The sequence below is a fragment of the Hemibagrus wyckioides genome, linkage group LG15, assembly GCF_019097595.1.
Source record: "Hemibagrus wyckioides isolate EC202008001 linkage group LG15, SWU_Hwy_1.0, whole genome shotgun sequence".
Lineage (NCBI taxonomy): Eukaryota > Metazoa > Chordata > Actinopteri > Siluriformes > Bagridae > Hemibagrus > Hemibagrus wyckioides.
The window spans coordinates 16695001-16709970 of record NC_080724.1 but is presented as its reverse complement, the minus strand read 5'-3'; the positions used below and the strand labels follow the sequence as shown (position 1 = coordinate 16709970).

General features: G+C 43.2%; 1 protein-coding gene across 4 annotated transcripts in view; it reads right to left on the bottom strand.

Annotated features, from left to right (window-relative positions):
- casz1 (castor zinc finger 1) overlaps positions 1-14970 on the bottom strand; it is an 83944-nt gene that overhangs the window by 33200 nt on the left and 35774 nt on the right. For all 4 annotated transcript variants that reach the window (XM_058409501.1, XM_058409503.1, XM_058409500.1 and 1 more), the window contains exons 2-3: positions 6265-6831; positions 566-1433 (exon numbers count right to left, since the gene is read on the bottom strand). In XM_058409501.1, coding sequence (XP_058265484.1) covers positions 566-1433; positions 6265-6831 — 1435 coding nt within the window. The remainder of the gene's footprint in view (positions 1-565; positions 1434-6264; positions 6832-14970) is intronic.

Sequence of the window (14970 nt, the reverse complement as noted above, 5' to 3'; positions counted from 1 at the left end):
GAGCCACATTCCCACACTAATAAAACCACAAATTGTTACACTACCAAAGCTAAAAGAGGAAGTCAGCTTCAGTGTGACACCAAACCAGCATCATATCTTTTTATAAATGTAATATAAATATAACAATTTCTCAGTTCTTGGAAAATAAGAAGCCAAAATGAGGTGTTCCACTGAGAAACTGACCAGAGAAAAATGAGACCACGCTAAAATGTATTAATTTGCATCCCATGGCGACACAGTTTTTAGCAGTAATACATCTAACTATCTGGTATCCATGATCTAAACATAGACTTCTAGGGTTTAATGGGTAATTCATTCAGCGAGGGTGAGAGCCAACCATATATCATCACTGCCATGCCCATGGTGGGGGCTGCTGGGGCTGAAGTGATCGAGTGTAGCTAGCTTAAAAGCAAAGCGTTCAGTGGGCATCTAAAAATTAAACCCCTGATTAATTCAGACAATCATGTTAACACAGAGAAGCAATATGCTTCATTCGCAGTGGCCTTAGTAACCAATAGGCAAAAGTCAGATCTGGAATATGTGAAGTGTGTGTGGGGAATCTTACTTGGCTGAGGAAACAGTTCCAGTAGTGATGGAGTCAGTCTTGGAGAAGCTGGACTTCATGTAGTCAGTGTTAAAGCCTATATGCCCCCCCTGGTCCACTGGTAGGCATGGGGGTCCAACAGCTCCGGCAGAAGCAGCTGTGGGAATCACGGGCGTGGCTGGGGTGGCCGGGGTGGAGGACAGAACACCAGGCATCATAGGAGAATCACCCTTCCCAGGAAGAAGCTTCTGGATGTTTCGTATATCATATTTGGAAGGGCGGCCCACTTTACCTGTCTTAAAAGCTATTGCCCCGCCCATATCAGGGTTGCCTTCTCCAGGCTTGAAGAGATGCAAGTATTTGACGTTCTCCAAGTCATATTTGGAAGGCCTCTTATAAGCATTGCCGTTCTGCTGCGTCAGGCTCTCGCCCATCTTCAGTTTCTGGATGAAAAAGTCATATTTGGAGGCACGGGATGCCAGGTTATGAGTGGGAACGCCAGTGCCGCTGAGCTGGGCTTGCTTGTGCTCCATGCTGGGGGAAAACATCTGAGCCTCGGTTCCTGGGAGGCAGGCGGACGGCGGCAGGAGCGTGGCGCTCTTTTCCGGCGTTATCTTCGAGTCCAGCTCCTCGGGTTTGGTGTGTATGGGCCAGGGCAGGGCTTCTCCGACCTTCAGCTTGCGGATGTACTCCTCGTACTTGGAGAAGCGTGCTCGGCGCGTGGCCTCCTCGCTAGTCAGGGATGAGGGGTCTGAGGTAGCAGCTTTCATCTTCTCAAAGCTGATCTTCTTGGCCAGCTCGTCACGACCCTGCTGTTCCTCATAGCCAAACATGTGGAGGAACTCATTCATGGTGCTGGCTGCATAGTCGCGCAGGACAGAGGCTTCCCCTAGAAGATTAGATTTAACACAACATTGCATGTTGACCCACAGTCACTGATATTTATACCTTATTCCAAGTATTGAAATAATGCACACTTTGCATGTACTGTATATAGAATAGGGGTGTGTGATATGACAAAAATATTGAACATATATAACAAATATAATATATAATTATAATTAATTTAATTTATCCGGTAGCTTTTAATTGACTTAATAACACTTTTTAATTAACACTTTTATTTATTCCCTACATATATTTGTATATATTTAATGAAAAGCAGATTTCAGAAAAAATTTAAACACATAAAGATAGAAACAGTAGAAAACTTTATGGTATATCCAGTAGATTTTAAGTCATTGACCCATCATCATGCACAGCTTTTGCTATGAAAATGTTGTTCTGTCCACCACACGCGCACATACAGGGCAGAAAATATTTAACTGGTCACCACTTAAAATGCTCTTCATTTACTCGAGCAATGAAAGTTCACTTTTTCTTTTAAAGTTAATTAAAACACACTGTCCTCCCCAAGGACAGAGCAAAAATGCAATAAACGCATAGTTTAATTGCGTTATGTAGAAATTAATTCTGCGCCATTAACTTTCATCCAGGTTGAGGGAAAAGGTTCAGGGAGATGGGCTGGAAGAAAATGCTTTGGTCTAAAAAGCAAGGAACTACTAAGACTGTGTGTGTGTGTGTGTGTGTGTGTGTAGAGTATGTATTCCTGTAGAGAGGTAAACACACTCACATGAATGGCGCATGCCCCCCCAGAGTTTCATATAGTGTTTACGCATGCATATACATGTAAAAAATGTTGTCTTGAGGTAGTTCGTCAGTCATCAGTCATCAGTCATGGCATGATGCTTGCACCGTGCTTTAGATGACAACTTCACCCTGGTGTCAGATACACTCCTGGGACTCTTGGCCTCTCCCTCTCTCTCTCTCTTTCTCTCTTTCTCTGTCCTGGCCTCATGCCAGCTCTGCTCCAGACCTTTTCTTCATTTATTTGATTGCTTTTTTCATCACTGGCGAACGTAAGAGAGCGGTAACGCGAGCCACGGCCTTGGTAATTAATACCAAAATATTTCAGCTTTGGTCTCGTATTTCTGTGTTATGGCTAAATCGGTCTCTCTCCCCCCTGCTTTTCACATCTCATTCTCAGCATGTAAAATAATCCCCAAATTTCCATCGCAGCATCAGGGTTACTCCTCTCCATAGCACATTACAATGAAAGGCGATCTGGCAGATTGAAGGATCATGAAAAATTTAAACGAACTATATGAGGCATTTTTGAGGAAACATCCGCTGCTTTGTTTTGGGTAAAATACTTGGGTAAGGCATCAAAACCCTTCCTAGTTCTAAAAAATGATTTAAAAACATTTATGAGGCTGAATGAAAGATAAGAGCCGATTTATTTTTGTGCCTAGATTCAATCCTTCTGATACCGTAGGGCGTAGATCATTTGAGCTGTTTTATGGCAAAAGCAATTTTTTTTTTTTATTATTTAATTTCTAATTAATAATTAACTCTAAATAACTAATCTTTTAGCAGTGACAAGAACATTTTTAACTGTTTAAAGAACATGACTCACTCTGATAAGGCTGGATATCAGTCATAAATTTGAAATGTGGTCTCCTATAGGACGTGCCTGCTTCAGAGCCGTCGTGTCGGGTCATGCGATTTTTACCCAGCTTTAAAGTAAGCACAAGGTCTTTAATCTCTATCCCTGAACACTTTCCAAGGACACTAATCAAAGCCGCTCATGTGTCTGGTCTTATTTCACCCATAGGCTTTGAAACAGTGGGGAAAGTCCCATCATTTCCTTATAGAAATCCCCCTGTGCTGCTCAAAGTAGCTATCTATGATTACTGTCATTGGCTGCAGGTTTAGTAAAATCTGTATTTGTTCTGTTTTTCTTTCTGTATTTGTGTAAATACCCATATGGCAGTAGTACTCGGAACTAGTAATGTCAGGAGCAGCTGTGTTATTTTTAAAAAAAAAGTAAAAATAAAAGTAAAGGACATGTTGAGCGCACTATCAATGTCAGTAGACTGATTAGACTCAAACTGCGCACATTAAGCCAGGACCCAAGAGCAGATAACCTTTTAAAACAGCATGTAAATGAGCTTTTCTTCTCCAACCTTATCACACATCCTCCTAATCATGCCATGTGCATGTGGCTGGGAAGCCGCGGCTTTGGAGGAAAGGTACGATTTGCCTGGCTGCACTCCCGACTCGCCTCGCTCGCTTTACCTCCCTCCCTCTCTCTCTCTCCTTCTCTCTCTCTCTCTCTCTCTCTCTCTCTCTTTCTTTCATCACTGGAGAGTGTAAAAGAAGTACCCTTAGTCTTGCCACTTTATGCTGCCACATTCCAGCCTGTGACACAGTCCTTGTCTGCGTTTGAGGCCAATTGAGCTACATTTTTTTTCCCCGCACTCTGTGATAACAAATAGGCACTAGGGTATATCTCTCTTTGGCTCACCAAACATGGCCATCGAATCCCGAGGTGAACATCTGAATGTGTGAGAAGGGAAGAAATGATTAGGACCCACTTATGGGGGGTTGAGGAGGAGGAGGTGGGGAGCTATTTATGGATTAATCAAGGATTTACTGACAACTTGAGGACGGCAGGAAAATGTCTGGTGCTAGTCATTCGGTCTGTTGTAGCTATTTAGTGTTTAGGTTAATTTCATATGGGAAAATTAACAAATACAGGAAAAGCTAATAATGTTTATAAGAAATGACCAGATGAGAATGGGTTCCCTTTTGAGTCTGCTTCCTCTCACGGTTTCTTCCTCGTAGCGTCTCAGGGAGTTTTTCCTCGTCACCGTCGCCTCAGGCTTACTCATTAGGGATAAAACGATAACTTAATTCGAAACTTTCTCATTTTTATTCGATATTTAAAGCTGCTTTGCGACTGTTCAAAAGTTCTATACAAATAGAACTGAATTAAAATAGAATTCCTATTTACCTACTGATGGTACAGGGTTTACAGATTTTACAAACAAACAAACTTACAATTAAAAATGGCCCAGCGGACTAAAACGAATATAATGCATATAACCTTTGAAGAGTTTTTATTCTCCCGGTCCAGCCGATATAATCCGACGCTCGTCTCTCTCTCTCTCTGCGTTAACAGACGCTTCGTACAGAGCCGACTTTTTTTTTTTTTTACGGGCTGCGTGAGAATTCTGCGAGGCGTCAAAGTGCTGCACGAGGAGCGTTCTGGGCTCGTGGAGCTGATAGGGAACCCACATGGCGCCTCCAAGTGAGGAGTTAAATGTTTTGAAGGTCGCAGTTTCTCTCATTGATCTTGCAATGTTTGTTAATTACATTGTCACTGATGTTGTGAGAGATAATTAAGCCACTATGTTTATATGCATAATTATGTGAGCTCCGCATCAGCCTTTGAAAGACAGCAGCGAGGAAAAGGGAAAGGGGGGGGGAAATATTTTAATTGTGAACCGCTCAGTAACATGGCAATATAGATGCCCTAGTTACAATTAACAAAAGAGGAGGAGGGAGAAGAAGAGAGGGTGGCGGGTTGGGGAGGGGTGGGGGGTCGTAGAAAGAAAAACAAGTCAAAAGGAAAAAAGAAGATGAAGAAGAAGAAGAAGAAGATGTAGCCTTGAAACTCTGCAGTTGCAAACTGTAAACTGCTGCGGACGAAAAAGGTGTAGCATGTTTCATGCGTCATGTTTACTGCTCTTATTTCTTTCTTTTTACAAACAGAACTAATTAACATTTGCTAAGAAAAACTTCGATAAGACCAGACCACTTTCCTGCGCTTGTATAGCTGCGAGGAGAGTAAAAGCAGAATTTAACTGCCACAGGCAAACAGTCACACTAGTGGAAAATAAGATGAAATGGAAAATACGTCTTCTGCAAAGTGAAGTACTGTAAGCAAAAAAAAATGTACCAGACCAACCAGATTTTAACTGCTGTACTGAAAAAAGGGGCAGCGTTGCCTTATCTGCGTTTGTTATCTGCTTCAGCTTGAGTGGTATTGTGCTTCAAGCACTACTGTACCTCGCAGATCGCAGATAAGTCTGCGGCTGGTCTCAAAGTTCAGCCTGTTGTTAAGCAGTAAATATTTGTTTTTGCTGTTTTCTGGTGTTATTGCCACTTTATAGGATATGCCAACAAGTTTGCCATCTAATCTGACTGATAGTAACGTCTGATACTAAGAAGAGAAAGCATAAGGTTTCAAGGCAATTTTTTTCCAAAGGTCAAAAAGCAAAATACTTGGATGGTACACAAGTGCAATTAGCCTGTTTTTGCAAGTAAGGTGCTCATAAAAATAAGAGCTCTCCCTGAGCACTTTTCTCCCAGCATGCACGTTAGCTGTTTCTTATTTAATATGTCGTATGTGAGACGGATTCAGTGTAACAGAGTTAATGATGGACACTTAAAGCAGAAGAGCCTTGGCTACTAAAGTGCTGGATTTGGTAGGTAGTAAAATAAAAGGGTCAAAATATAATCCTGGGTGTAATATAATATTTAATCTGCCCTGCCAACACTCCTGGCTCTCTGCTGCTCTGTGTATAACACAGTTTTCTCTGTGAGCCTGTTCCAAATATTCAGTTATTGTTGCAGGAAATCACATAAGTTCCTGTCTTCCCAGTTCCACCTGTCAGAATAAGCGTCATTGGATATGCGAGTAGTAACTCTAGATAGTGCTTTCAGATAAAAAATCGTTTAAGCCTGTAAGAATACAGCTCCATTTCCTGTGTCAGACTCTCCTTGTTGTTATAGTTCCTGAATGGGTCGAGGGAAGAAGAGAAAACTAAACTAAACATCTAAGGAAAACCTCCAAGCGGTGAAGAAGTTTGTACCTGGAGCAGTGAAGGAAGCTTGGCAGTTTGGGGCCTCGCTGGACGGCGGGTAGCTCGTCTCTTTTTGAGGACTGTCCGAATCCCGGTCGTCATGGAAACTGCCCTCGTGGGACATGGGCATCGCATCGGCATCGTTCCCATTGTCTTCATCATCACTGCAGCCTTTGGGCTGGACCATGTACACGCCTTCGGGAGGCCCGTCTTCTCCGCCATTGGCTTTGGAGCTTTTAGGCTCATCGTCGTCTACGGATGCCGGGTCGTCAGCGTACTCGCCATTCACCCACTTCTCGATGGCCTCACGACGTTTCTGGTCATCCTCCAGGCTCTGACCCAGCGTCAGGCCTTCGGAGAAATCGCTATCGGGTCTGTCGCCCTCGTCATAGTGCGAACTGCCCCGCTCGCTGTTGTCCGCCAGGCTCTGGTCGCCCTCTGCGTTCTGGGAGCTGCCATCGTACACCACTTGCCGGCTCAACTTGGCACAGATAGCGTTGAGTTTTAGGCCACCTTTTCTTTTGGCGGCCATTGTGGATTTTCCTGAGGTCTTTTCAGTGCATAAACCCCTTTCAGCTGCAAATAAGACAGAGACAGAGAAGAAGAAAAAAAGCAATTTAGACAAGAATTGTTGATAACTAAAGCAATATTGTAATTCCATGACTATGACCCTTTTCCTCAGATACAATTATACAGCTACAGATGAGGGTTAACAAAGCGTTTCAGAAGAGTGATGCTGCTCCTACACGCCACTTACACACCGTATAACAAAGGCTTTCACAAGAAATAATGAAGTAGGCTGAATAAAAATCTCAATGCTCATTCTGCCTGCATATTTTCCTTAAAATACTCAAGTCCATTCACCAATTCGACAACAAGAAGGGAAAAGATTAAGTTCTATGTATATACTGCAAGAACCAAGAGAGAGAGCGAGAGAGAAGATGAGAGGACAGACTTCATCTTTTCTGTCACTGAGAACCTAGAAGCAAAAAAGTCGACTAGATCACAATCAGACCCCCAACGGCGCACTGAGCAGCCACGGCATTGAGATTTAATCCTCGACATGACAGCGGAATAAAAACAGCCTGACACTGTAGACTCTCTTTACCTAAAGAGGCCCAAGCTCCTGCCAATGAGAGCTCTGTTCAGCCTTAACTCTGACAGCAGGGGGACATGACGGCTTCTCTGTAGAAAGCTCTAGAAGGCACACAAAAATGGTATAAAGGAAAAATGATAGAGCTTTCAGTCGGCAGCTGTTAGCCCTGAGCCTTTAACCCAGCATCACCTTCCTGTCTTACAGTTAGAGTCACGGAGTGCTGGAGCCATGTGGAGGCTACAGTGTGCTAGGTTTAATGCTCAAACACACCTGACTCAACTCGCTAGCAGATTATGAGACTACAGCAGGGGAAGGATCAAACGGTGCCAGAATTTTGGGCCGCCTGGACTAGCATAATGCTAATGATGTCGGAATAGAGATTATATTTGAAACCTATATTTTAATATTTAAGCTAGAACTAACTAGCTAGAACTAACCTTAGCTAGCATGATTTGTTTTTTTTAAGAAATGCCTTAAATACCATTTTAATTTACTATTATACCCTGGAAGATGCAATGAATCTCACAATTTGGAAATCCCCTCTAACACACACACACACACACACACATACCTTAGCTAGCTAACCCGCCAACAATTAGCCAGATCTAAAAACAATAATACAAAGGAAATGTAAAAGGTACATGGCTGGTTTACAAGGTGGATATTTTTGGTCACTTTTATTTGAAAGCAGGAACTCTTTCTAAGACTCGACATGTCATGTATAGTACTGAACAGCAGCCGACTTATAAAATTGTTCCACTGTGGAAGTTCCACAGGATGGTGTGGTATAAAAATGTCATGTTGGTGGTCTTTTAGACATCAAAACGTTTATCTTAGATTGACACACACACACACACACACACACACACACAGAGACCCACACTTCCTGTGTCAACCTCATTGACTAGCAGAGGGCAAGTCTACTGATGTTAAGAGACACTGTACTTTCAGAGAAGGAATATGTGTGGCTCCAGATCTCACCTGCGCCATCCAAATGGACCGCATGGCAAGCGTCTTCGCAAAAGTATATAAATATATTAACCAAAAATATATTAACCTGAAGCTTAATGCATTATATAAATGATCTGTTCTAAATGTTTTCCTAGGTGACTCTCTGTATGTATATGAAGAGCTTTCTTTTAACTTCTCTGCGCTTCTTTTATAAATACGTAACACTGATTCATGCTATGCTTTTTTTTTTAAATTAAGCTTTTTCTTCTGAGAAAGACTATGGACATTTTTTTTTATCCACCACACACAATTACTATTTCTGACCTTTTCTCATTAAGTCATCAATAGAAAATGAGGGACATACCATTCTTGTGCAAACACATGCACCAGATGATCTAATCAGGATTTCCCACTCACTCATTCCATTACTACACTATTACTCCACATTGTCTCCACTTTTTCTCTTTTTTTCTGTTGTTGGTGTTGTTTTCGAGTGTTAAATTCGCACAGCTGAAGGTTAAACTGTTCTGTCAGACAGCGTCCTGGGGGCCCCGTGGCCTCGGCACATGCTTTCTCAGTTACCGTGTTTGTGCTCAGCCCTTCCTCTCTGAAACAATAAGCTGAGGAATTACGCGTCGTGTGGCGTCCCGCGCCTCTCCGTAACACACACACACACACACACACACACCACTGGAGTCTAAACACTGCTGAACGGGAGGCTTTCACCCTGAGACAATTGCAGGGCCGAGGTGAAGGGTTCACGCTGCAGAGGGCAGCAATTTAGGACCAAAAAAAAAAATCAGCTGGAAAAACTATTAGGAAGTGGAAGACATAAATTCTAAAGTATTTTTTCAGAACACCTCCGAAGGAAGATTGAGGTCATTTGGGCGTAACAGTAAAGGTCATTTTTCTGGTTACTGAGCCACTATTTCTTGCTTTAAGTACAGATTTCCTGAACAATGTAATCTAGCATCATCTTATATGAAGTACTTTCTTTCCATTACTCACAAATTTGGGTGTGTCCCTGCTAACCAGCACATACTGGTCAGTATCTGTCGATTCTAGAGATCCTATCCGAATCTATAATGATGGTATGCAATTACCGTCCACAATATTAGGAGCACCAATATTGTTCATTTGTTGAATGATCTCATCATGTGGCAGCAATACAATGCATACGGATCATACAGACGCAGGTCAAACAGAGGTCTAGTGACCCGTTTTGCAGCACTGGATCGAGCTAAGAGCTGGCATAGCCACTCTTTACAACCGTGGTGAGGAGAAAAGAAAAGAATTGGACATATGTGACCCATATGTGAAATCTTGAGGCTTCAAAAGCAGAAGGCTACATCGGTTTTGACTCCTTTCATCTCAGAACAGGAAGCTGAGACTAGGCACAAGAACTCATCAACAACGTGTTTCTCACTCGAGCTAGATGTTTTTCGCACCAATAATATTAAGTAAACTCTCGATATGGTTGTGCGTGAAAAATACCGCAAGACCTGCAGTTTATCCGTCGCGCTACTGCTTCATGATTGGACAACTGCGTGAAGGTGCAGGGGGTTCCTAATAAAGTGGACAGTGAGGGTATATGTTGTTTGATACTGCCGGGTGTGCATTAAATGTCTCGTGTTATGTCAGGACCTGCGGTTAAAAGAGTAATAAAAAAGGATTATACAAGACAGAGTTCAACAAACAGGCCGAGCCACTCATAACCGTTGATTTTGAGTACACGCCTGACAAACCGAGCCGCCTCTGCTTTTGCCGACACTGCCGATTGCTATGGCAACCGTGCTGTTTACCTCCAGTCGTTTGTGTGCATGATAGCGCACAATGCGATAAAATCAGCGGGGACGGAGATGAAAGCACAGGCACTCACACGGGAGGCTTTCCAGCTCTCATGGGACCGGCGTTCACGTTCACAAAAATAGGTGTAACAAGCAGCAAAGCCCTATTAATTCCACACTCTGACCTGCTTTTCTAAGCGCAAGCGAAACGACAGGGATACAGCCGGGTCTCGGAGGTGCTCGAAGATGCTCGTCCACCTCGGCTTCATAAACCGAGCAGCGGGGATCATCATAACTAAACCAAACTTGTTTTTCTTAAGAGGATATGTTTATTGTAACGCTGACAAGATTTTCACGGAAAGACTGCAGAGCTGGAAGGCGGGTAATCCCGTTACTGTATAAGGAGAAAACCTTTGCGCAAAAAAAGAACGCTCCAACTATTTTAAACAATTTCGACAATAAGAGCGAGAGAGGTCTTTCGTTTTATCTCCACAGCCCAAGATGTACATCAAAGGCCTCATAAGTCCTGCTTCTTGTCAGAACGGCGCTACGCTGCCGCAGAGCGAATGCTAAAAAAATGACTGAAATAAAAACACTCTTTAAAGAAAAAATAATGAAAAAATGAACGAACGAAAGAACGCTCTCTCCTGAAGTCAGTCTGTCACGGCTCTCCAGACTCTCCATGTCTTCTTGTTTAATGCGGAGCTTCTGTTTATGTGCCAGAATGATATCATGCCCAATCAAGTGGTGTTTCAAATCCTAATAATGCTGTTGGAAGTGCATTATTTGTGTGAACGTGTGCAGACTGCAATCAGCCTGCCAGAGTGGGGAAGTGGCTGTTAATGACTGCTTAGATTGGCATGTCCTGTCCTCTCCCTCTCCCTCTCTCTCTCCTCCTTTTCTCCTTTCTCTGACAGCCACGGTATACACAGAAATTGTAGGAGATGACACTTGCGTTTATCACCTGGCACTGAACTGGCAGGCAGAACGTTCTAGAAACAAACCACACCACACCTATTTCCCAACATAGATCTGCTGCCTGCTATGTTCTATAGGAAATATGTTCCTGTGTGTTCTGCTTTACTCAGAGACTCATGGCATCTGTCTATAAATCTATAACCTGATCCCCGGTCCAGCCTCGTAGACATTCAGGGTGTTAATGTTGTAATGTAGGGAATTCAATCGCCATTTCAGCATAGCTTGACTGACAAGGACAAAACCCCCCATCATATGGTGAGTTAATTAATATAAAATAGGCATGGGAAATGCCAGGATTGTAAGAGATTATTTTTCATTATTTAGCATGCTTCACAGTTTCATCCCTTCTTCTCTCTGTCCTTAAAAAGCACCTCTGTAAGATCATAACCTCCTCAGCAGATTAAGCGACAAGGCCGGGCTCTTGGCATGTGCCTGCATGAACTCTTTGTGTCCCTGTTTCCCATGGAAGTCTGTATCCAAAGCTCTGTGTACGAGTGTGTGTGTGTGTGTGTGTTCCCTACCCCCTACTCATACATACACAAAAATGCACAAGCACCAACCTCCCACACCTGAAGTAAAAATAAAACAGCGCAATTCTGTTTTTATTTTATGAAATTTACAGTTCGCAGGACGTGAGTGTGTGTGTGTGTTTCCACGCTCCCCTGAGGGTGTGAACGTGGGCTCAGGGAAGCCAAGCGGAAAGCCACTGATGGACCAATCCTCCAGTCCCCTGCATCTGGCCCCCTCTTTCACTTTTATTACACAAGAATAACAATAAGCAGGTCCGCGACCCCGTGTCCAGATTTGCCGTAATTTTTTCCAACAGTCTGTGCTGATGCTCCAAATTTCCATTTTCTGCATGCATATTTAATTGAGTTTTGTCCCAGTGGTGCGGAAATGATTTGTTTTTTGCTCTCTGTTCACTTGACTCCTCTTCAGAGTTGGTAACCCTGATTAAGACGTTCGCGTTAATTTCCCAGCGCACACCTTTTTTTTGTGCATTAATGGTTCTGATCGTCTAATTAAAACTTCTCAGCTTCACCGCTGATCACCGCTCGTTGTGCTTCTGACCTGAAGTTTTAATTGCCGCGTCAGAGGCGATAATAATAATTTCTGGGTTCTGATGATTAAAAACAATGCCACTGCCGACTGCATTTTAAAGGGATAGGAGTCGGGGAAGAGGGTGTTGTTGGGGTACTGAGTGAGGCGGGAATGTTCTTATGGGGGGGGTGAATCCCAGGCCATTTCCCCCAGAAGAAAACACAGATGGATTTCTTGATTCTTAGCAGGTTTTGGAGGTAAAACAGGCTTGTTAGGCCTTACTTTTACTTTTCATTAGTAAAAGAAAAGTAAAAGTCTCGAATGACGATCGAGAGACATTCGGTTGACAAAAAAAAAAAACACACATTTGTTTGTCATACTTGTGTGGCGTAATAATTAATGGTATGCTTCCACTGAAACCTAAACCCAACCTTAACCTCAACTAAATAAACCAATCTATGCTTGTAGGGATTTTTAAGAAACATATAAAGAGCGTGAGATTTTTTTTTTTTTTTTGAACCTCCTGAATTCTCCTTCACAAACTAGCAGCTAATAGTGGTTGAAAATCCCCGATGTTGAATTTAAGTAAGCTATTAGCACCGAGGGCGTACAGGCCAAATGAAATGTGAAGTGACGCTATAAAGGAATGCTGAAACGTGTGGAATTTCATGCACACCCACTTCACTTCCCCGTCCTCTTTTATCTGATGGATTCTAATAAATTTTTTAGATTCTGCTGCAGGAATCAATGCTTAGTGTGAGGATGTGCATCGAGACAAAACAATTACGCTCAACATACAAATGCACCAAAACAAACTCTTTTCCCCTCAAACAACAAACGCTTGAAGCGAAACGTGAGGACATCAACAAAGACGGAGGCAGACATGCAGACGGACACAAATCTGTTTTATTATTAATCAGCTGATGCTTGTAGTGTGTTTTTGCTATCAATAAAGCACTTATTGCTTTTAGTCTTGGATGTGACCTTGCATGCGGCATGCTGTCTTTGAGACGACCTTGAGGGACCTGCTCTGACTTCTCAGCGAACCTCTCTCTCTCTTTCTCTCTCTCACCCCCCCCTTCCTCAACCCCCCGCTCTTGCAGACAGAAGCCCTCAGCCAAGTACAATACTCCAGCCAGGGACCGGCATGACTAGCACAAACAAACAAGCCCTGAAAAAACAAAGGCACACACGGACACACACCATGCAGCACAATGGACGCAAAATGGCACTGTATATTTTTAAATGCGAAGCGGAAAAGGAAATATGCTGTACAGGGAGTAATTAGGCAGCAAACGCACAATCCTAAGAAACAAAACTGGCATGGAGAATAAGGTAGAGAGCTCAACATGGCAAGAGATAAACTTTGTTAGCGACCCTGAGCTTATCTAATAAACTTTTAGCTTGGTTGCATAACTAAGGAATGAAGGTATGAAGGCTGAACAGGAAGTGAAAGGAACTGGTAGCTGGCAAAATACCAAAATCTTCCAGTATTTCATCTCTGGGAAAAATGAATGGTGTTGAACAAGCTATGAGGAGGAGGGGGGGAGGTTTAGGTTGAGGATTGTATGAAATTGATTAAAAGTAAGAGACTTATGTTTATTTTATTTACTCAATTTCAACTTAACTTTTAATAACTTCTGATACAGATTGTTTCATGCAAATCGATTTTGCAAGCATGAACCCATGCCTCAATCTGACTAGCATCACTGTTTATTTCTGTTTACTTTATTTTTACATTCATTAGTAGATCTGACTGAAACAATCTATAGCATTTAGCTCCTGTGCTAAAGCAGTGCTTCAGATGGAGCCAGATTGAGCACGACCCTGGCAGTGGAGGTTAATTAGCCACGTTGGCAGCTCAGAGCTGGGTGGCAAGACCTCTGTGAGGAGCTGGCAGCAGCTTTGGCAGCAGGGCATGGCAAAGGCACTGCACAGAGCCTCCCGACACCTCTCGAGGGTCCTTAAGCCGATATCCATACAGATTAACTGCCTGAGTTGGTTGTATTTCCGCCACGAGGAACCGTGCCCAGTGCCGATGCATAGGATCAGAGCCAGAGCCAGAGACGGGGGAAGGTGATGAAGGGAGGAGGGATGGCGGAGAGGTCGGCCGCTGCTTGGTGTCAGAGCGTGTCACTCAGAGTCATTATCTGCTAGGATATATTTCATTTAGCGGTTTCCGGGGCCACACTGCTGAGCAAGCCAAGCCACCATTAGGGCCCGTCCTCCAGGGGGAACACAGCACAAGCTGCTCGATTAGTTATCAATTAGGAGTGCAGAAACCTCCACCTGCTGCGTGTGAGGAAGTCGGAGAGAGGAAGACTCAGACTCCACAGCGGAGAGGATGTACACGGCCATCTTATAACACAATCCTTCTCTCCATTTCTCTCTGACTTCCATACCATCAATCCCTTTCTTTCTCAACCTATAAACTGTGTTTAACTCTGCCACCACAGTCACCACAATGAATTACGGCATTTCTTAAACAAGCGTCTTAACTTTTTAAAAGCCTGTATTTAAAATTAAATAAGGCAGAGCAACAAAGCTTTTAGTAAGATGCAGCTTGACGGGCAGCTCGTCCCTTAAGAAAGAAAGGGGAAAATTAAACAGGGTGGCTTTTCCAGCTCACATGGAAAGCTTAATTGATTTCCAAGGTTACCTCTTAAAAATTTGTTTTGCGGCTCCCTGCGCTCGCACGCGTTCAATGTTTTTAAAGCAATTTCCTCAAATTCCGCCTGCCCACTCCAGGTCCCTGCGTCTTCTGCATGAGATGAGAGGAGGAGGTGACTTTAAGCAAAAAACTGCATTTCCAGACAGGAAGCCTCGCTGACAACTTCGATCCCCGGCCACCATTAAAACATT